This window comes from Psittacula echo (assembly GCF_963264785.1).
Source record: "Psittacula echo genome assembly, chromosome: 3".
NCBI classification, from domain to species: Eukaryota; Metazoa; Chordata; class Aves; order Psittaciformes; family Psittacidae; genus Psittacula; species Psittacula echo.
Window position 1 is genome coordinate 20,258,603 of NC_137736.1, and position 23,332 is coordinate 20,281,934.

A 23,332-nucleotide genomic window follows, 5' to 3' on the forward strand; every position below is an offset into this window, starting at 1 on the left:
GATGCCAGAAGACATGCACCTTAATCAGTCCTACTCTGGTGGGTAACAGAGGAGGAATCTTTGAGCATCTTGATAACTGCTCCAGAATTTGCATGGTAAATTAAAGTACTTCAGAAGTTTAACATGTCCTCAGATTATCTGTTTATATTAGGTTTTTAAGAATATTTCCGCATGTAAGCACTATAAGCGGAGTGGTACATTATTTATTCTGACCACATCTTCCAGATAAGTCACTGGTCTCTTAGTATCTGACTTGCCATAAGCCAAGTTTTCTTAAAGAGAGCGGGGCATACACCCTAAAGCAGAAATAAGATCATTCTTAAGCTTGGGTATTCCAATTCAGTGTGAAGATTTCCTAAATTCACTGTTCCGAATTTCTTGGAAAGAAGAGGCAGAATATTTGTTCAGACTTCACCTACAGGTCTTGTTCAGGCTTCATGCTTCTGCCTTTTTTCAATTTAGTTAATAGGCACAGTCACAGAACAAAAGCAATTACCTGCCACAACCAAAGCTTCGCTGAGCTGGAGCAGGCATGGAAACTTCACTGTTACTCTAGCAACTTCAAGTGTTACTCTAGCAACTTCAAGTGTTACTCTAGCAACTTCAAGTGTTACTCTAGCAACTTCAAGTGTTACTCTAGCAACTTCAAGTGTTACTCTACTGCTATTCATTCTGCAAAAAGCAGCACGGGTATAAATACACTGTAAAGGCTATCTTCTAAACTGCACCAAGACAAATGCAACTCAGCTCTGCTCCAAGTCCTCCCAGACCCTGTGCACACTGCTTTAAAAGAACTCCTTATTTCTTTTTTTCCTCTGCCTTACTTGCAGCTTGAAAGCAACAGTATCTTACATTCACACTAAAGTGATCAAAATATTATTTGGTATGCAGTTATTGTGTGATGAAGAGAGTGCTAAACACAAGGCTTGAAAGAATTTAAGCCTGTTAGCTTGATAATTAAGAATGAGAGACTCGGAAACCATGTTTTCTGTTGCTTAAACTGAGCTGCGAAGAGGATGTTCTGGGAGAAGCAGCAAGAGGCTGCCTGTCTCAGGTTACGTACAGGCTAAGGCAATGATCACACCGGCACCTGCTGGACTCTCCAAGTAAAGTGCTGTGAAAGACAGCCCTGCTCTAACTCCCTGTCACAGCAGGGAGTTTTTCCAAAGCTGAGAAGGCTGCTTGTCTTCACCAGGGTAGAAGCTTTAGTGAGGACCAGAGAAGTGTCCCAGTGTCGTTGTTACAGCCATGAAGGCAGACAGGGATCCAACTGGTTCTTAAACACAGTTTTCCCTCTCACTGGAGTTCTACTCTGAAGCCAAGATGAGCTACAGCATCAGTGTCTGGTTTTGTACTTAAGCAGCACTTACTGCAGTTAAGGACGTGCCAGCATTTACCATTGTTCCTGTGCACTGAAACAGCCATTTTAGCCTGATTCAGGAAAAAAGACAAATAGGTGTATTCACACAAAATTCTCATCCCTAGAAGATCATGAAGTGCTTACAAGAACGAACTTCGCATCCATTTCAGCAATGACTAAAAAAGCATTCACATCTGTACAGAACTGGTTATGTTCTGTGAGTGGATTTAGTGATACAAAAGCACAGGCATGCCAAATGAGACAGCACTATGCTGAAATGTCTTTTTCAGTATCATCTATTTGCAAAAATTGAATTAAAAAATAATCCCTGGTATAACCAGAATGATTGTCACATGATGGGCATCACCATTTTACTTATATCCTCAAAATAGAATCATAGAATCATAAAATAGTTAGGGTTGGAAAGGACCTTAAGATCATCTAGTTCCAAACCCCCTGCCATGGGCAGGGACACCTCACACTAAACCATGTCACCCAGGGCTCTGGCCAACCTGGCCTTGAACACCACCAGGGATGGAGCATTCACAACTTCCCTGGGCAACCCACTGCAGTGCCTCACCGCCCTCACAGTAAAGAATTTCTTCCTTACATCCAGTCTAAACTTTCCCTGTTTAAGTTTTAACCCATTACCCCTTGTCCTGTCACTACAGTCCCTAATGAAGAGTCAGTCCCTCCCCAGCATCCTTATGGGCTCCCTTCAGATACTGGAAGGCTGCTATTGTTAGAGGAGGGTGACATTTTCTGGAACCATTCTAGCAGTGATTATATTCGAAAAGTTTGCAGTTTGCAAAGAAAGCCTTTATACATATGTTAAAATTTTGTAACTTTGCTGTTCTGTATTTTAGACACTATTCCAGTAGGCGATTGTGCTTAGAAATCATAAATCAATAGAGAAGCTTCATACACTGAATACTGCAATTGTGCTGGTTTGTATCCTAGCTACTTTATAACTAAACGCTACAATGGTGACTTTAGGAATAGAAACAAATATAACCTTGTAAAGTAAAGGGAATGTAGAAAAGAATATACTGAGAAACTCCAACTTAACAGAACCAAAGATTAAGCCTGAACCACATACCAAAGGAAGATAAAAGAATGCCGTATCCACATAATGGTTGGGATTTGTCCAAAGAACAAGGTAAAAAGAGGACAGAGTGAGGAAGACTCCTTACTTCATCAGGACGACCACCAGACGACCACCAGAGGGGTCGGCGCAAGCACAGGAGAGGCTGATGTCGTAAAGGACTGATGAAGTAATCCCTGATACCTATTGCGAAACTTCTAACGTATAAATTGCGAACGCAATGTGACGGGGTTAGAATCAGATTTGGATGCATACCCCTGGTTCTCGGCGCCTTAATAAAGCACCTCATATAACCATTCCGATGGTTATGTGTTTGTCCTGACGCTAACACTATGAGGTCTTCATGCAGCCTTCTCTTCTCCAGGCTGAACAGCCCCAACTTTCTCAGCCTATCTTCATACGGGAGGTGCTCCAGTCCCCTCATCATCCTCGTGGCCCTCCTCTGGACTTGTTCCAACAGTTCCATGTCCTTTTTATGTTGAGGACACCAGAACTGTACACAATACTCCAAGTGAGGTCTCACGAGAGCAGAGTAGTGGGCCAGGATCACCTCCTTCGACCTGCTGGTCACGCTCCTCTTGATGCAGCCCAGGATACAGTTGGCTTTCTGGGCTGCGAGCGCACACTGCCAGCTCATATTAAGTTTCTCATCCATCAACACTCCCAAGTCCTTCTCTGCAGGCCTGCTCTGAATCTCTTCTCTACCCAACCTGTGGCTGTGCCTGGGATTTCTCCGACCCAGGTGTAGGACCTTGCACTTGGCATAGTTAAACTTCATCAGGTTGGCATCAGCCCACCTCACAAGCGTGTCAAGGTCCCTCTGGATGGCATCCCTTCCCTCCAGAGTATCAACCGAACCACACAGTTTGGTGTCATCGGCAAACTTGCTGGGGGCGCACTCAATCCCACTGTCCATGTCACCGACAAAGATGTTGAACAAGACCGGTCCCCAACACTGATCCCTGAGGGACACCACTCGTTACCGGTCTCCAACTGGACATTGAGCCATTGACCACAACTCTTTGCATGTGGCCATCCAGTCAGTTCTTTATCCATGAAGTGGTCCAGCTACCAAACTGATGTCTCTCCAATTTAGAGACAAGGATGTCATGTGGGACAGTGTTGAACGCTTTGCACAAGTCCAGGTAGATAACATCAACTGCACTACCCTGTCCATCAGTTCCACAGCCCCATCATAGAAGGCCACCAAATTGGTCAGGCAGTATTTCCCCTTAGGGAAGCCATGCTGACTGTCACCAACCACCTTGTTGTTTTTCGTGTGCCTTAGCATGTCTTCCACAAGAATCTGCTCCAAGATTTTGCCAGGCACAGAGGTAAGACTGACTGGTCTGTAATTCCCTGCATCATCCATTTTCCCCTTCTTGAAAATGGGGGTTATATTTCCCTTCTTCCAGTCATTGGGAACTTCACCTGACTGCCATGATTTTTCAAATATGATGGACAGTGGCTTAGCAACTTCATTCGCCAGCTCCATCAGGACCCGTGGATGGATTTCATCAGGTCCCATGGACTTGTGCACGTTCAGGTTCTTAAGACTGTCTCGAACCAGATCCTCTCCTACAGTGGGCCTAGGGTCTTCATTCTCACAGTCCCTGCGTCTGCCTTCCAGGACTTGAATGGTGTGGTCAGAGCATCTGCCAGTGAAGACTGAGGCAAAGAAGTCATTAAGAACCTCAGCCTTCTCCAAATCCAGGATAGCCAGTTCTCCTGATAGCTTCCAGAGAGGGCCCACATTGTCCCTTGTCTGTCTTTTATTTGCAATGTAACTATAGAATCCCTTCCTGTTATGTTTCACATCCCTAGCCAAGTTTAATTCTAACTGGGCCTTAGCTTTCCTAACCTGGTCCCTAGCTTCCCAGACAACATCCCTGTATTCTTCCCAGGCCGCCTGTCCTTGCTTCTTCCACCTTTCATAAGCCTCTTTTTTCCCTTGAAGTTTCCTCAGCAAATACTGGGAAGATGGGGCAGAAGCACAGGTTGGGGTATTTTGGTTTTTTTTCAGAAGTCAACTAGTATTTTAAAACTAATTTATAACAAGAACATGCTCTGCTGAAAACCAGACCATCCTGCTGAAAACCTGACCATCAAAACTTAGCCAAAGATCTGGCTGGGCTATGGTCCTGCACTGGTTCTCATGGAACAGCACAGGTCCCCAAGTTACCACTGGACTGAGGTGCTATCAGACAGTGAAGTATGGAAAGCTACTCCCTGTTTCAAAATAAAGTCTTTGAACACTTTGGGTAAAAGCAACTTAATTAAAAAAAAATCTAACCTCAGGTTGATAATTACACACATATTACCCAGCTTTGGTAAGAGACCACTATTTACTGTGCGCATAAAGGCACAGCATAAGCACTGCCACTGGTATTGCTGATGAACAAAGTGCCATAATGACTTCTGATCTCTTCAAGAACTGAACCTATTTTATTCATACAGTGAATCTAATCAATACTTAACGTATTCAGTGGCAATAATAAGAACTGCATAAGCTGCAGACCAAAACCTTCACAATTATTGCGGTTGTACTTTTACCTAAAAATAAAAAAGGACTTGGGCAAAGGCATAGCACAGTTCAGTGTTTAAAAATACAAAAAAAAAAAAAAGCACTCCACTTTCCTCAACCCAAGTTCAGAAAAATCGTTATATCTACTCTGAAACATGAGCCTGAAACATGAGCCTAGACAACTTCTTTCCCAAGTACGGTGAGTTTTGCTGAAACAAGTATTTTTTCCCTTCCCTGATATTAGCAGCCAGTCACGTGTTACTTAGTGCTGGTACTGCTTTAGAGCATTTCATTTGTTTCAGTCTAGTTTAACATCAACACTTAAAACCTCGTACATTACTGTACAGAAGTAAAAAGACTAAATTCATAAAATGCAAGTTCAGTAACTGAGGGCACGTATTTTTTGAATATTAAGTTTTCTTGTTACTGACAGAAGAACTGTATCTTTAAGCTACAAAGACGTCTCTTGATGTTTCTTCATATCACCTGAATAATTCATATGGAAGCAAGGGGAAAAAAAAAGGGGGAAAAAAAAAAAAAAAGCCAAAACCCAAAGCTGAAAGCAGCAAAATACGTGTTTCATAAGCTTTGTTGCAACCAATAGCATTCATGCCTGCTTAAATATTATCTGTAACTAAGAACTGTTCAAATGCTCTGCAACAATGTCAGAATGTTACAGTGCCCTTCAGCCAACACATTCCAAGTGACTGTGGATACCGTGATCCTCCTCAGTAATGCCTCTCAAGTGTCTCAGCATTACATCAGTACAGAAAGCATCAGAGGGCTGTAACTTGTTTCTACACTAGCAGAGAAACAACTTTACATTGTACTTCCTACTGAGGCAGAAATACCAAAGTCATTCCACAGAGAGTTTCCTCCAAAACTATGCAGACCTGAAGGCTCAGTGCTCTTCAAAAATATCAGTAGAACAATTATGCCCAAACATAGCAAACCTCTGAATAGGTTTATTTTTAGAAGAAAAAAAAAATGTGCAAAAGGGCATAGTATAAAGGAATCTGCACACCAGAGTTAAAACCTTAAGCCTTAAAGGAGAGCCAGCTGAGGCTCTCAAGGGTTACACAGAAAAATTATAAAGCAATGAGACAGTCACAAGCTTTAACCTGACTAACACAGTGCTGTACATAATAAAGAAGCAATGAAATAGTGGCTCTGGTTTGTTAGACAGAAATGAAGAGTATTCACAGAAGACAAGCCAACAAACTGTTAGCTGAGCGAAAGCTTGATTGAACACACAGAGCATGATAGGAACTACGATCTTCAGCTGTATTGTGCAGTCTATATAAATCTGACTTACAGTAAAGTGAGCACAGATGCAAGTAGAAAACAGTACCATGTTCACTTTCTATCATCTACCTTTACATAAAGCTATTGCTCCATCTGCTGTTTCTATGCTGAACAGCACTTCAGGAAAAAAGCTTTTCTGCCTATTGGAATAGATAATTTTGTAGTTTGGTATTGACTTTGGGCTGCTAATATGAAGTTATAACTGCTGATCCCTCAGATTCAGATATCATCATTCATGCTTTACACAGCAGAAAACATGCTCCTTACCTTCCACCTGACCAGTTTGTGGCTGTGTGACAGGGTAGGGTGGCTGCTGTGCCTGAACCCCAGGCGGGTGAGCTGCAGAAGAGGAGGAAGCGATGCTGTCTGGTGTTCCCGATCTCTCTTCTGCAGGGGCACTGGGTGGTCCTAGAGGAGCAAGGACAACATACAGCACATCAAACTAACAAAGTTTGATTAAAACTCTTGCACAAGACCATTCCTTTGCAAAGTTTTTAACTTTTTTTTTTTCAGTTTTCCATAGATTTCCATCTGAGAGTCACACCCAAGCTAGAACTGCACATATTTGCAACACCTAAACTTTCCTGTGAATATATGGGGTGAATTTTCAACCTGTCTTTAGGCAACTCAGATTTCATCCTTCCAAGGAACCTGACCCATCTGTGGGATAAACCCCTCCATAACATGCTTCTTCCACTGCTTCAAGCATTAACCTTGCATGTGTTCACTGAAGACTTGCTATGTTTGGACAGCACATGCACCTACATACCTATTCTTTCTCATTTGGAGCAAAGGTGAAAGGCTGCGTGAACCTGTTCAAATGCACTAGAGTTTTACTGTGGTCCACACGGATCTTCCAGGCTCCTAGCCATATGAATGCTACCTATGAGACACTACTTTAAAATACATGCCTAAAATTAAGCACAAGCATTAGAATTGCTTCAAGTTCACTTTAAAGAACATTATATTTACACAGTATAAATGCGCATCCAACAAGCCATTAATTGTGTTTTCATGGTACCCTTATTAGGGAGAAAAGGAATCAAATCTGCCTACTTCTGGTTTTGCCTTTACATACATTAACTGCAGGATTATAGCTTTAGAAATGGGACTTCTTATATCCTGCTTAATCCTCTGTGAAGTTCTTTGTACATTCAAAGCACGGTCAAGCCCACTCAATCAGAAAAATTTATGGAAACACAAACACTGAAGCTGTGATCGAAGCATGAAGTGACACTGAGACTTTATAACAAGACAAAACGACTCCTTCAACAGTAGGCTCCAGTTTTATGCCAGTTGTACTGAATGCTCTACTCCGTCACTTCATTGTCCAGAGACAACCCAGTGTAAGTTTTCAAAAACCACCAAATCTTTACCTGGTTTGTGAAATGACTGTGTTGTGACAATACAAAAAATGTGCCATGGAGGAACAGATCATGCAATAGGCCTGATCCACCGACTAGTACCCCAACCTGAAGACAGCCACTCTGTCTGTGGGTACAACTTTGGATCCTGCACAGCTGCAATCACACAGTGCAGATCCTTTCCTACCACCACACACTTCTGCCAAGGCAGCTATACTGCAGAAACAAGCTCCAGTTGCTATTCCTTCACCCACCTGCATCATTACCTCATACATCACATAAAATTTACTTGCTCTGAAGTTGAGAGTACACAGCACATCCCATTAGCTAAAAGTAGTTTTATCTTCAGGTTTCGATGCTACACTGAACTTTGCCAGACCCACAGATTCTGTGAAAAATCACTTCTCTATATTCTGCATCACTCCCAATTATATTCTACATTGCTTTTTTAACTCCAGTTATCCTGTCTTAAGTTGGCTGCATTCAGTTTAGTATAATCAGTTTTTCTATGTTTACCATGCTACTACTAGGTAGGGCCAGCAGTCATGCAGCTCTTCAAGAATACAGTTCAGACAAGTATATTATTCCTTTTTGTTAACAGTAAAAAAGTTAGCACTATTTACTTTTGAAATGGAACAGGGAAAAGGCAGGGTCATACAAAACATTCCAACTGACCCACACAGCAAAACACAAGCCAAGAACATGAACTGTAAGGTCAAACCCAAAGCAGAGCAGTGGATACTCTTTTCCTATCACTGGCAGATATCAGTTAAATTAGTCTATACAACAAATTTAAATAAGTATTTATATTTTTTTAGTAAAATAAGTAAGCCATTTTCTACTCCCAGCTGAAGCACACTGCTAAAAGCAAAAGCAACATTTCAACATTCTGTATACAAAAGTTAGCAAACACAGTTATGACACCTTAACATACCAAGTTTTGGAATTCTGAAAAGAAATAGCGAATACTGAAGACAGCTTAATATATCCAAAATAAAATGCTTTGTTACAAATCAAGATTAGAGTCACTTATTACAATCAGGTTTTGCTTTCCTTTTTGTAAGACATATTCTTACCTGACACCTGATCATCTGTCAAGCCAAATGCTGACATGACATTCTTGCTGATTTCATCTTGATTCTTCAGCGGATCAAATGCAGACATGCTTGCCGCTATGACTTGAGTAGATGGCTTAACACTAGAGTCGGCAGCAGGCGGCTTTTCTTCCCTCCCATCTACAGCATCTACAAAACAAAATACCCTGTTATTAAGTCCCAAGATCTGAAATACAATCATATGTATGCACTGTACTACAGCAACTTTGAACTGCATAGTTTGGGGGGTGAGGGAATATTTTAACTTTTGAAATGCTTATGTTAATAAAATAGTGATGAATCAGTGTTGTAGCTCAAACTGTGCTGAATCAGAGAGTTTAAGTATCATTACACAGTTACTTGAAGATACACTGACACTGCGGAGTATCAGTATCTTGTATCACTCTCAATTCAAAGATACAAGGCTCCTGCTTCAAACATATTGTTGTGGTATGTCCTGCCTACAGAGAATTCAAAATTAAGATAACTTATAGTATAGGTTCTGGTTTATTATAGCAGCTTTTTTTCTTTTACCCCCATCTCCCTGAATTCTTCCTAAACTGACAGGTAAAGTTTATCATTTTCCAATTGTACACCTAGCAGTGAAACACTTAGAAACCCCTTACATAGTAGGGTGCCACATTTTCTCTTAAAAACAAGTGCGGACAGGGTTTAGACTGGCTAGCTTTGTTTACACTCTAAAATACAAAAGCAGCTTTTCCTAAAAGAAAGGTTGGAGTTCTTGGTTTGCCCCTTTACTGAGAATGCTGTACTCCATTACTTTGTGTCATTATTTTCGGTGCCCAGATTACCCAGAATCTGTAGCTAAGCACAGAGAGGTACAGTTTCTACAGTACAACAGCCCTAAGCTAGGAGATCAATGCCTTGTAACTGGGAGAGTCCTTTCCCGTTCTGCTCTCCCCCTATAATCCTTTCCCATCCCTACCTGCACACTTGTGCTGCTTACCCTGAGACAGCTCTGATGCTGGTCTGAGCTCAAAATATGTGGATTCAATTTCCTAACCTGGCAAACAAAGTAGATATAATTTTCGCTGAATTCACTTTTTACTGATTTAGTGAATCAAACTCTCTCAGCAACATAACAAGATAAGCATCAGAGCTAGCCCAGAGTAAGCAGTGGGAGTGTTAAGCTGGGAGCAAGAACTCTTCAGCAACAAGCTATCAATTCAGCTCAAAGCTCTCCCAAAATGTTGTTGTGACTCACAAGTGTTAGTTAAAGCATTTTCATATATGGCACAGAAACTCAAGACTTTAGTTTTATTCCCAAATTAGCTTAGTGCTTTACTCCAGGTAATTTGTATAAAAATTCTGTCTCTCAAATAGAAAGCATTAAAAATTACGTTCTGAACCATCAAGCAACAGTTACGAATGATCACAACCAATATTCAAGACTCCATTTTTTACTTTGTTAAACAGCACCCAACTCTGCAAATCAAACCAAACAATGCTTTGACAGGCTACCTACCACTGTCAGGCAGGTTAGTGGAAAGGCCTGGTTCAGCTGGTGGTTCTAAACAGTCCAGTAAACGATTGACTTTATCACGAAGTTCTATCAGCTCTCGACGCAGATATTTCACCTGATTAGATTCTAAGGGTCTTGGTTGTCCATTCACTGAAAAACAGCAATTAGATAAATTTAAGTCTGCAGTCATATCTTGAAATCCAGTTAAAAAAAAAAATTCCCAACTTTTACTTGCTTGTAACATCATCATCCTCTGTGGAGTTTAAAGTGACAAACTTTTAAGTTTAGTCAACACAGACTGAACTCATTCTGGAGTTTACAGTCCCTTTAATATTATCTCAGTTCAGCATAATCCACGGTACCTGAACTGCAGAGTAAAGTCTTCTGCATTGTTTCTCCATTTCCAGGAACATACCCTGACCAATACAAATATTGTACTTGGTTGTGGAAAGCTGTCCCTTTAGAAAGTGCTTTTAGAATTAATGTAAAGTAAACACAACTGCTGCGGTTCATGAGTAAGATCAGTGTCCAAGTTAATAGCTGCTTGGAACTATATGCTAATTTACCAATAGTAGCTTGAAAATAAAGGACTATTTCATACAAAGGCTGATGGATAAATATTGAAGTCTATTCAGCTTTAAGCAACTAATGTTAGTTTTTAGCAGTGTACTAGTAACACTGCAGAATGACCATAATCTTAGATTTCTCACACACCTGTGAAGAAAACATCATAAATGCTAGAGTGGGGTTCACATGGAAAACATTAACAGTAAGAGAAAAAACACCACGTGTGTGTGTATATATACATATATAAAATATGCATATAACATACTTTAAGTAAGCTTATAAAGAAAAACAGTTTCAGTTTCCCCAGGTTCAGATGTCATATGAAACAGAGAAATTAATATCATGTATTAAGACCATATTTTTAATTTACTGATTTCATTTTTCTAAGGTGAAAACTGAAAGTTTTTAGTACCTTCCAGTGAAGTCCACTGCCAGAATTTTAATAAACATTATCAGAAGAAGAGACAAGCTTCTATACTTACCAAACAATGTTAGCTTAAGTATCCTACTGCATTGAATTGCAAAGGAAAGATCTGAGCTATCAAAAATTGTTATAAGATCTCCATCTGAAAAGAACATGAAAAAAAGTTACATTAAAAGCAAAGCCTTTTAACTACTGACCTTCATGGTAGGGCAGAAGTGTTACTTCATTACTCAAAAATAATTTTCCCTATTTGATTCTGAAATTACTAGGAAAAAAGTTTATTATTTTAGCCCAAGAATCAGTGTGCTGGGAACTTATGCACAGAGGGTAAGACAGAAGCATGACTGGCTAGGAAAGGGAGTCTTCTGACATTATCCCTTTGAAAGTTTCATAGAACTCACCATTCTTGCCTGTTTACATACAGGATGAAACAGTGGAGCTACAAGTTTGCATACTCCAACACCAGAAAGAATGATGCTGCTAATTAAGTTATATGCCTGTTCCAACTGGCTCCAAAACCATGCTGTTCATGTACAGACAGGAGGCTGAAGGTACATGGCACAAGGCAATCCCAATTCAATTTTTAAAATATGAAACACGCACACTACCAAGGGAAAATTTTAAGTGACTAGAACATTTTCTCAGGTTTTACTCAGAACACTGAGGTGCAAGACTGAATTTTAACACAGGAATGATAGTAAAGTTCCAGTGTAAAAATGAAAAGTAGAAATATCTATCAGCTTTACACACAAATAGGAATGAAGGCATGAAGATGCCAAAGTAGTCAGAATAAAATTTTTCTCTCAAACCAGGAATCTGACATGAAGCCTCAACACTTATTTATTTTTACGTGCCAAGTTTCAGAGGAACTACCACACCAATGCATCCTAATGAATGTGCACATTGCCATCAGTCACAGGAAGTGTATTAGAACTGTATGGGATCCTTTATTCTTAAGATACAAAGGGTTATGCATAAAGCACTGAATACCTTTAATACTATTTAACACCCAAAAGAGACACCAAGCCCCCATTAAGCCTGGTCTTTGACAATTTTTACACTCAGTCAAGACAAATCCACATTAACATCTTTACTTACTCAGTAAGATTACAGATAAAACAAGACTATTCTCTTTGGCACAACAGATTTTCTGCTGGTTTAACATATGCAACAGACTATTAATAGATTAAATGAACACAAATTAAGCAGCACAAAGGAAAGAGTGGGAAAGCGTTATGAGGAAAATATGCGTAGACATGTAAACATGGAAAAGAGAAGGGATAGCAGGACCACTTCCTTCTGGAACAGCCTGGCGACTGGAAACTGAGATGAGACCCTATCTAGCGAAGCTTCACATTCAGAAGCAACAGTGTTAGATGATACATAGCTTGGAACAAAGTTGATTCCGGGCTACCAATGTTCCTCTCTAAAACGTTGCTACAGGAGGCTTTGTGGACAGACACAGAAACATGTTTTTAATTACAAATTACTGCCCGAAAATTCTGAGCTATTCCTTATGGTGACAAAGCTTCAACTGTGCAAAAGTTATAGTTAAACTTTTCAAATAAATGAATGCTTCAGTACAAATAGTCATAAACACACATGATAGCAAGCTGAAAAAAAAAGCTTTATCTCCCTTATATTCCTTTTTTTTTTTTTTTTCCTATTTCATTTGGGGAAAAACAAAAAATACAAAAATACCCACTGCCAAAAATGTAGTTTTTCTTCACCTTGGTAAGTTTACCAAAGGTAGAGACATTACTGATTAGCAGTATGCGTTAATAACTCTGAGACAAAGGCACCAACTTCTACTGCAAAGTGATCAAGAACAAGAATAAACAGGCCAACCACACATTAGGCACTAGTCTGAAATTCAAGCCTAGCTTTAAAGAGAAGTTTATATTATTAGCTCCACACGGCCTTTAACATATGTAATTCAGTAACACAGTGTGCTTAAGATGCAGTTCTACTCTTTGATTCATGTAAATTCACTGCTGGCAGTCCTCAGCGGTTTGCTTGGGTTTGGGATCTTTTTCAGACATCAGGTTTTACTACATATTCAAGAACCTTAAGCAGTACACGAAAATGCTTTCACACCTAGTAGAGCAATTGCCTTAGTACAGAAGTCTGAGAGATGCCCAACTTGAATATAAAATTTAACTCCACAAGGCAGTAATCTACCACAAACTTCTTTTCCATAGTAATTAATAAAAGTGTCATGTAACCTAAATATAACTTAAGAATATGCTTCCAACTATTTTAGACTACAAATCCAGAGACAAAAGGATTGGGATTTAAAGTTTTCTAGCCTCCCCAACTAAGCATACAAGTTTGGGGGGAAAAAAAATAAACAAAAAAATAATTAAAAACCCCAAATGTGTTAAGATTCAAGGATCGTGACAGTGTGATGAAGATACAAAGCCATGGTATTTTGCCAAAATTTTAAGTAGAAATCCCACATCCAGGCCTGTAGATCACCAGCTTCACATGCTACAGCAACAAGAAACAAAGCCAGGAGGGATAGATTAAGCATTCTTCTAAACACCTAAAGAACGTGCACATGAATTCTGAGAAGACTCAGATCGAGGTTGTAGAAGTAGTGGAAATCCTTAGACCACCTTAAGGTATCTCCTCACAACAGATGAGGACAGACATTCCTCCAGGTCTGGAGGGATAAATAACAAAACAGAAATAGCTACGGTGTACACATTTCAATGCTTCTAATAACTGAAATAGACTTAAAGAAGAATCTTGTATTACTTGAAACAAAGTCAAGAATACCAGAGTCCTCATCTGAGAGTCAAACTGAAGCCTAGTTCTGTTAACCTTTTCCTTAATCACTTGCAACCTCCTCTGATAGTAACAATGTTTAAATCTTCTTAGTAGTAATGATCAGCCAGGATAACATACACTGAAATTTCAGGTCTCACTGGAGAAGTAGCACATTCTGAGAAAGCTAAAATTAACAGTAGAAGGTCTCTAGGCTGTGACAGACAACAGAAGAATGAAACCATAATGGTGTATGATGGAGACTGTAACTATCTTCTTCAAAAGAAGACAGACAAAAGCATACACAAAAAGAGTGAACTATACTTAAAGAACAGGAATTAGAAGCTTTAACCAAATGAAAAAGCACCCATCTACTTACTTTCACCTTTCCTCATTCCAGAAAGAATGAAGAAATTGATAATGTGGTAAGAAGAAAACCAGTATTACTACAAATCCACTGAGCTCTCTCCCACTAGCAATCAAGACCCAAAATATTAGCTCTTCACTCCATATCAATTTTGTTGAGCAGTGTTTCTCAAAAGCTTCATGAACCCAAAAAAAACTGTCTCAGAGTCACTCAAAGTGAATTTTGATAGCCTAGATGTATGAACAAAAGTTATTTAAGGACCACAGTCAGTGCTATTAAAAACCTGAATGCTTCAGTAATGTAGCTTTTTTACTGTACACCAGCAGAATCATCACACAGCCTTTGAACTGACTAAAAGACTGGGGCATTTTATTACTTCATTCTGACATTCCAAGATGAAAACCCTCCAATCTACAGCTCTCTTTCTACACATCTCAAACAAGGCTCTTTTCATGCTGTGGAAGCTCTTCTTAAGGTTGCATTTAACACTAATGATCAAGATTTTCTTTGCAACAACCAATGTCCAACAGATTCAAACATTACTCAAGCAAAAGATTATTTTTAATAAATATTTCAGGTTAAAAGTGCCTTGTAATCTTTACTGATGGGGAAAAACATAATTAAGAATTACTACTACAGAAGTGAAGTTTTCCAAGACTTGTAAAAGCTTGCTTTAAGTCATATGTGTTTATTCCCTCCTCTACTTCAAACCCACTTTATCATTGAAAACACAAGAGAATGAGTAGACAGAAAACTATGATAACACCAGTTTCCTGTAACAGCAAAAAATGAACTTTCAGAGAGTATTTCCTCCATTATTTCTGAAATATCAGCTATGTTAAGACAGCATAACCACAAGAAATACAGCTTCTACTGTCTGACTCAAAGAATTTCACAAGAAATCACTTGCAATTGCCAATGAATTTGGACAATTCTGAAGAGGTGAATTTCAGAGTTTCTGTCCATAGATAGATTATACTAGAGCAAGAGAAGCAATTAACCTTAACAGCAGTAATCAAATATTACCTTCATCTTTGTATTTTATTGTGACTTCGTCATTGCTCAGAAGTTTCCCTCTAAAAACTCGCTGCATCATTAGCACCAATTCATCATAGGTGATATCTTCATTATGAATAGGAATTCTCCTAATATCTTCCCCAAGCTGAGCTTTGATGATCAGCTTCCCACTTAAATCCAGCTGCCCGTTCATGGTGAATTCCTTATCACCTTCGGACCTGTTAAAAATAAAACATTAAAAGCATTTTAGAAAAATAAACTGTTCGTTATTTAAATGTATCTGATGACAATTATGAAGCTTTCCATCTTTGGAAAGCATTACTGTTAGGAAGCTCTCCAGAGAACCCCTCTCAGACACATTCTATGATGCATGAATTTCTCAAACAATAAAGTGCATAATACTTAAACTTAGCTCAAAGGCAAAGAACAACTCTGTAAGATCCAACACGTCAAATGAACAGTTATCACAGTTCCCAGTACTCAGAATTTAAGAGTAAAGACTTTTTTTAAAGTCATACAGCTTTTAAATGTGTATGATATCTAAAAATTTCAAACTTGAGTGGGTTTTTCTGTAAGGTATCAGCTGTAAACTGTCATGAAAAACACCTATAAAGGAACTAATAATCCCTGGGATTTGCTTTTGAGATGTATGCATACATCTCTCATGGGAAAAGTGAAATTCCAGCAAAAGATGTCAGCCTTACAACATTATATTGTTTACATTATCAACTCTCCAATTATTTTTACATTCCCCATAATTCTGATAACCAGCAAAGGGTGCATTTTTTTTTTCCCCATTTAAGAAAAGACTGCCATAATAAAATCTTTCATGTCAATGATTACAGGTAGCAAGGGAGCTTTACTAAGGGGATCAAGTTCCATCATGCACTATTTCATGAATAAATGAAGAGCTAAACATTGGTTTATTATAAGCATGATTAGAACACATTGAGGGTTCCTCTCCCGAAAGGAAGATGATAAAATTTTTCCTTTCTTTGAAATGTTGACTGAGATGTTTTAACAAAGATTTTAGATTTTTAGAAGCTGTTTAATAAACCACATATTAGCTACTCATTAGACTCAGAGCCACAGATTTGTTATGCAAGTAGTCTGAACAGTCATTTATACTCTGTGGTTTAAAAGAGCTGGACAACCACCCCAAAGGAAGTGCAAAAAAGCCATCTTGTACCAAAGCAGCACACAGCATATACTTCACAGTTATATCTTTAATGCTTTATGTAAGACAATTTTAAAATTATCACTTTGTTTAAGGCATCCCTCTTGTTAAAAACCACAAAGACCATATGTTAAAAGAAAACCAGAAACTACAGAGAAGTTACTGAGCAGAGGAATGAAAAAAAAATAAAAACCACAACATCTGGATAGCTAGTCAAAGGTCCGCTTCTTTCTTCACTGTTTTGGACAGGGCCAAAACAACAGATCTGGAATAAGGAGCAATTAAAGAAGCAGTTACCTTAACATCTGAAGCACAAATATTGAAGATCTTAACTGCAGGGAGCCCTACACATCAAAACTGGCATTTCCAAAGCCACATGCAGGCAAACATGCTGCTTGCTTTCTTGCACAAAAAGAATTCTTGGTAGAGGTATGTGGGTATCTCTCGCCTACCTTTAACGATGTTGTAACATAGTGCTTTATTAGAAAATTGAATTCTGCTTTGTCAGTCTATTTTTAAAGTACTGTACTGAGAATTACTTCTTCCTACCAGAGAAACAGGACACTCAGCTAAAGCCCTTAATACATCATACATTGATGCACCTATATATATTTAACTCTGCTGTTATGATGTAAATGTTTTGCATTAAAAAGATGTAGTATGATGTTATCTCTAGATTGCAATTCAACTTCTGGGGGTTTGGATAATGAACTTATTATAAAGCAAACATTTCATGCAAATCCCTTTGTTTAGCCTAATGGCATCTGTCAGGGTTTAAGCCCAGCTGGCAACCCAGAACCATGCAGTCGCTTGCTCACTCCCTCCCCTTTCTCCCCTCCCAGCTCCCAGAGGGATGGGGAGGAGAATCGAAAGAATGTAACTCCCACGGATTGAGATAAGAACAGTCCAGTAACTAACGTATAACACAAACCACTACTGCTACCACCAATAATAATAATGATAAGGGAAATAACAAGGGAAGAGAATACAACCACTCACCACCCGTCAACCGATACCCAGCCTGACCCGAGCAGTGATCTAACCCTTCTGGGTAACTTCCCAGTTTATATAGTGGGCATGACGTGCTGTGGTATGGAATACCTCTTTGGTCAGTTTGGGTCAGGTGTCCTGTCTCTTCCTCCCAGCTTCCCCTCCTCCCTGACAGAGCATGAGACTCAGAAAAGTCCTTGATCAGAGTAAACATTACTAAGCAATAACTAAAAACATTGGTGTTATCAGCATTGTTCCCAGGCTGAAAGTCAAAAACACAGCACTGCACCAGCTACTAAGAAGGAAAAAATGACTGCTACTGCTGAACCCAGGACAGTATCCACCCCTTATTCCACCATTCACGTCATGCTCAGATCCCACATTTTTCAATATACCATCACTCTTGTCTCATAAATATATATACATACACACACACACAGAGATATCATTCCTTAGTGCATGGACCAATCTCTATAAAGCTACTTAGTTCATCCAGTCCATGATGTCAGGCTCCATCTCTTGTAACAATCTCTCAAAGCGGGAGAGACAGTGTGCAGTGTTGGACTGTTGCCTACTGATGACACCGTGGAACTCATCTGGTCACTGCTGAGCTCGTCTGGTTTCATCAAAGTTCATTCTTTGATGGAATGATGGTCAGAGGGAAGTCAGGGCTAGTCGCTGGTGACCCTAAGACATCTAGTTGGTGGGCTATAGAAGTGCTACATAGCAGGCAACAGCATACAATTGAGTTCATTGGCTGTTTTCCCCTAAAATCAAATTCCCTCAAGCTACACATCAGACTTTCCCATCTTCCCGCAATACCCCCCAAGTATATATAGGTCCCTGAGCAAAAGCAATACCACCAGGGGGTTTGCCTTTACCTGAAGCAGGAATAACCCAGGCTGTCTTCCCCAGCAAATTCTTCATGTGCACCACGGGAACTTCATCCCCCTCTACTGTACGTAACAATTCTGACCGGGGTGGGCCAGCCCTGTTGGCAGATCCTCTGTTGACCAACCAGGTGGCCTTTGGTACATGTGTATCATAGCGTTTGAAGGTCCCACCACCCATTGCTCTCAGTGCAGTTTTTAACAGCACATTGTACCATTCGATTTTTCCAGAGGCTGGTGCATGGTAGGGGATGTGATATACCCACTGAATGCCATGCTCTTTGGCCCAAATGTCTATCAGGTTGTTCCAGAAATGAGTCCCACTGTCTGACTCAGTTCTCTCTGGGGTGCTGTGTTGGCACAAAATCTGGTTCTCAAGGCCCAGGATAGTGTTCTGGGCAGTGGCGTGGGGCACAGTGTATGTTTCCAGCCATCCGGTGATTGCTTCCACCATGGTAAGCACATGGCGCTTGCCTTGGTGGGTTGGTGGGAGTGTGATATAATCAGTCTGCCAGGCCTCCCCCCCATATTTGTACTTCAGCCATTGTCCTCCATACCAAAGAGGCTTTAACCACTTGGCTTGCTTAATTGTAGGACGTTTCACAGTCGTGAATAAGCTGGGCTATAGCGTCCATTGTTAAGTCCACCCCTCAATCACGAGCCCATGTATACGTTGCATCTCTGCCTTGATGGCCTGAAGTGTCATGGGCCCACCAGGCCAAAAGTAATTCACCCTTATGTTGCCAATCTAAGTCCATCTGAGCCACTTCAATCTTAGCAGCTTTATCCACTTGTGGGTTGTTCTGGTGCTCCTCAGTGGCCTGACTCTTGGGTACATGAGCATCTACGTGGCGTACCTTCACCACCAGGTTCTGCACCTGGCAGCAATATCTTGCCACAGTGCAGCAGCCCAGATGGGTTTATCTCTGCGTTGCCAGTTGCCCTGCTTCCATTGCGACAACCACCCTCACAGGGCATTTGCCACCATCCATGAGTCAGTATAGTGATAAAGTACTGGCCACTTTTCTCATTTAGCAATGTCCAGGGCCAGCTGGCTCTGACCTCAGCTTTGGCCTCGGTCAAAATGACTTTGGATGGCTTTGACATCAGCAAACTGACTCGATTCACCCTCTCCTTCAGCAGTTTCTGCAACTTGTCGCTGGGGACTCCATACGGCTGCCTTCCATCTCCGATGCTTTCCCACAATACAGCAGGACCCATCAGTAAACAAGGCATACTGCTTTTCACTTTCTGACAGTTTATTATATGGTGGGGCCTCTTCAGCACGCATCACCTCCTCCTCTGGTAATATTCCAAAATCTTTGCCCTCTGGCCAGTCCATGATGACTTCTAGAATTCCTGGATGACTAGGATTTCCTATTCGAGCTCGTTGTGTGACTAGTGCAGCCCACTTACTCCATGTAGCATCAGTTGTATGATGTGTAGAGGAGACCCTGCCTTTGAACATCCAGCCCAGCACGGGCAACCGGGGTGCCAGGAGAAGCTGTGCTTCAGTGCCAATCACTTCTGAGGCAGCTCAAACCCCTTCATAGGCTGCCAATATCTCAGTTGGGGTATAGCTGGCCTCAGATCCTCTGTACCCCCAACTCCAAAAGCCGAGGGGTCAATCTCAAGTCTCCCCTAGAGCTTTCCACCAGAGACTCCACGTAGGACCATTCTCCCCAGCTGCAGTGTAGAGTACATTGTTTACATCTGCCCTGGTCCAGACTGATCCAAGGGCTCCTGCAAGAACTCTCTCTCATTTAATTTGTTCAAAGGCTTGTTGTTGCTCAGGGCCCTATTTAAAATCACTCTTCTTCTGGGTCACGTGATAGAGAGGGCTTACAATCAAACTGTAATTTGGGATGTGCATTCTCCAGAACCCCACAGCACCCAAGAAAGCTTGCATTTCTTTCTGATTAGTTGGTGGAGACATTGCTGTTATCTTGTTGATCACATCTGTGGGGATCTAGCGATACCCATCTTGCCATTTTATTCCCAAAAATTGAATCTCCTGTGCAGGTTCCCTGACTTTACTTCGTTTTATGGCAAAACCGGCTTTCAGCAGGATATAGATTATTTTCCTCCCTTTCTTTCTTCTTCTGCTGTATCACCCCACATGATAATGTAATCAATGTATTGCAGGTGTTCTGGAGCTTGCCCCTGTTCCAGTGCAGTCTGGATCAGTCCATGGCAGATGGTAGGGCTGTGTTTCCACCCCTGGGGCAGTCGGTTCCAAGTGTACTGGACGCCCCTCCAAGTAAAAGCAAACTGTGGCCTGCACTCTGCTGCCAAAGGAATTGAGAAAAATGCATTGGCAATATCAATCGTGGCATACCACTTGGCTGCCTTTGACTCCAGTTCATACTGAAGTTCTAGCATGTCCAGTACGGCAGCACTCAATGGTGGTATGACTTCATTCAGGCCACGATAGTCTACTGTTAGTCTCCACTCTCTGTTAGGCCTTTGCACTGGCCACATGGGGCTATTAAAGGGTGAGTGGGTCCTACTGATCACTCCTTGGCTCTCCAGTCTACGGATCAGCTTATGGATGGGAATCAGAGTCTCGGTTGGTGCGATATTGCCGCTGGTGCACTGCTGTGGTCACGATTGGCACTTGTTGTTCTTCAACCTTCAGCAATCCCACAACAGAAGGATCCTCTGAGAGACCAGGCAAGGTGGACAGCTGCTCAATTTCCTCAGTCTCCAAAGCAGCAATATCAAAAGCCCATCGGTACCCTTTTGGGTCTTTGAAGTACCCTCTACTGAGATAGTCTGTGCCAAGGATTCATGGAGCCTCTGGACCAGTCACAATGGGGTGCTTTTGCCACTTCCTCCCAGTCAGGCTGATTTCAGCCTCCAGTACAGTCAATTCTTGGGATCCTTACATCATTCCAGAAATATAGATGGGTTCCACCCCTTGACAGCTTGATGGCATCAGGGTACACTGTGCACCGATATCTACTAGAGCCTTATACTTCTGTGGGACTGATGTGCCAGGCCATCTGATCCACACAGTCCAGTAAATCCGACTGTCCCCTATACCACCTGCCTGCAAGCAGGGCCCTCTAATAGTGATCTCAACATCAGACACTTACATCTTGTACAAAGGTATTAATCTTCTTTATCGCAGGAGCTGGAGTAAAATCAGCTCTTTCACTCCATCTGGGAACCTGCTCACCAGAGACTGAAGCCGCAGCTTTCATGTGATGATCATCCTTGACCTTTGTTCTCCTCTTCAATTCACGCACCCATTCCTCCAGAGCTGAGGTAGGTTTTCCATCCCACTTCATCATGTCCTCTCCATGATTCCGCAGGTAAAACCATAGAGTGGCCCGCAGCGTACAGAATCATATAGTTAAGGTTGGAAAGCACCTTAAGATCATCTAGTTCCAACCCCCCTGCCACGGGCAGGGACACCCCACACTAAACCATGTCACCCAAGGCCTCATCCAACCTGGCCTTGAACACCGCCAAGGATGGAGCATTCACAACCTCCCTGGGCAACCCATTCCAGTGCCTCACCACCCTCTCAGTAAAGAATTTCTTCCTTATATCCAATCTAAACTTCCCCTGTTTAAGTATACCTTCTGTATCTTCTCTCTCGAGCAGTAAGAAGCCTTTTGTTAACAGCTGAGACATGGGTTGGTACACACGGGGAGCTGGATAGGTCAGACAGACATCTCTCAATTGTTTGAACTCCTGAGACAGTTTTTCCACAGCTGAAATGATGGAAGGGGTGAGACTGTCTTCAGACTCTCGGAGTTGATGAATCATTTCGCCCACTGTTGGTCGTGATACGTCATTCCAGGTTATTGCTGCCAATGAATGGGCATATGATGACGGTGCATTCTGTGTAAATTTCCGCCACATGGGTTGTGTACATTTGACTTCATCTGGACCTATGGGTGCATTCCCAGCATTCAGCCTGTGATAGATCATCTCTACAATGGCTGATTCCCTCAGAGACTGGATGCCTTTCTCTAGAGTAGTCCACTTGGCCAAACAACTCATAACATCGTCCTTGTATGGAAACCTTTCTTTCACAGCTGCCAAGAGCCACCTCCAAAGACTGAGGGACTGTTTCTCTTTTGCAATTGCTTTGTCAATTCCCACTTCCCTAGCAAGTGATCCCAGCTGCTTGGCTTCCCTACCTTGTAGTTCAGGACCGTCAGCCCCAGTGTTCCAGCATCGGAGCAACCAGGTGATGATGTGCACCCCTGGTTGACAGATAAAATCTTTTTGAATATTCCGTAGCTCAGTTGAGGTCCGGAGTCGAGAAGTCACCTCTTCTTCCTCTGATTCACATAGTAATAACTTCTGATCAGATGCTGTCCTGTGTAGTAAGTGCATTGTTTCTTCATCTTTCTTGCCTCTTTTTTGCTTTTCCCCTCGCGTACAGGGGCAACTGATATTGGCACGAATTGGTCCTCTGGCTTAGCTACAGTGATTATCACTGTGGTTGGAGTGCCTGCAGTATCTGTTGTCGGGGTTTGGGTAGCTGCTGTACTTGTCGCTGGGGTTGGTGTAGTTGCTGTGCTTGGAATTGGATTAGCTGCGTTGTCTGTTGTAGTCAGGAGTTTGAGTAGCTGCTGTACTTGTCACTGGGGCTGGTGTAATTGCTGTACCTGGAGTTGGAGTAGCTGCGTTAGCTGCCGTAGTCAGAATTTGAGTAGCTGCTGTATTTGGAGTTTGAGTACCTGCGTTGTCTGTTGCTTTGCCATCAGATCCAGAGACAATTTTTTCCCTTTGAAGGTGCTGGAGAGTGTTGAACAGGCCTCTGTAAGCATAGGCCAAGCCCCAGCACATTGCCATGATTTGTCCCTCTCTGGTATGACTAGGATGACAACACACCTCATTTAAGTGTTTTACTAATTTTTTCTGGATTTTGCACTT

General features: G+C 41.4%; 1 protein-coding gene across 3 annotated transcripts in view; it reads right to left on the reverse strand.

Moving 5' to 3' along the window:
- Positions 1-23,332, reverse strand: part of TFG (trafficking from ER to golgi regulator) — a 31,627-nt gene that overhangs the window by 3,243 nt on the left and 5,052 nt on the right. For all 3 annotated transcript variants that reach the window (XM_080613750.1, XM_080613751.1, XM_080613749.1), the window contains exons 3-7: positions 15,389-15,597; positions 11,285-11,368; positions 10,239-10,385; positions 8,735-8,902; positions 6,562-6,702 (exon numbers count right to left, since the gene is read on the reverse strand). In XM_080613750.1, coding sequence (XP_080469876.1) covers positions 6,562-6,702; positions 8,735-8,902; positions 10,239-10,385; positions 11,285-11,368; positions 15,389-15,572 — 724 coding nt within the window. In that variant the 5' untranslated portion in view covers positions 15,573-15,597. The remainder of the gene's footprint in view (positions 1-6,561; positions 6,703-8,734; positions 8,903-10,238; positions 10,386-11,284; positions 11,369-15,388; positions 15,598-23,332) is intronic.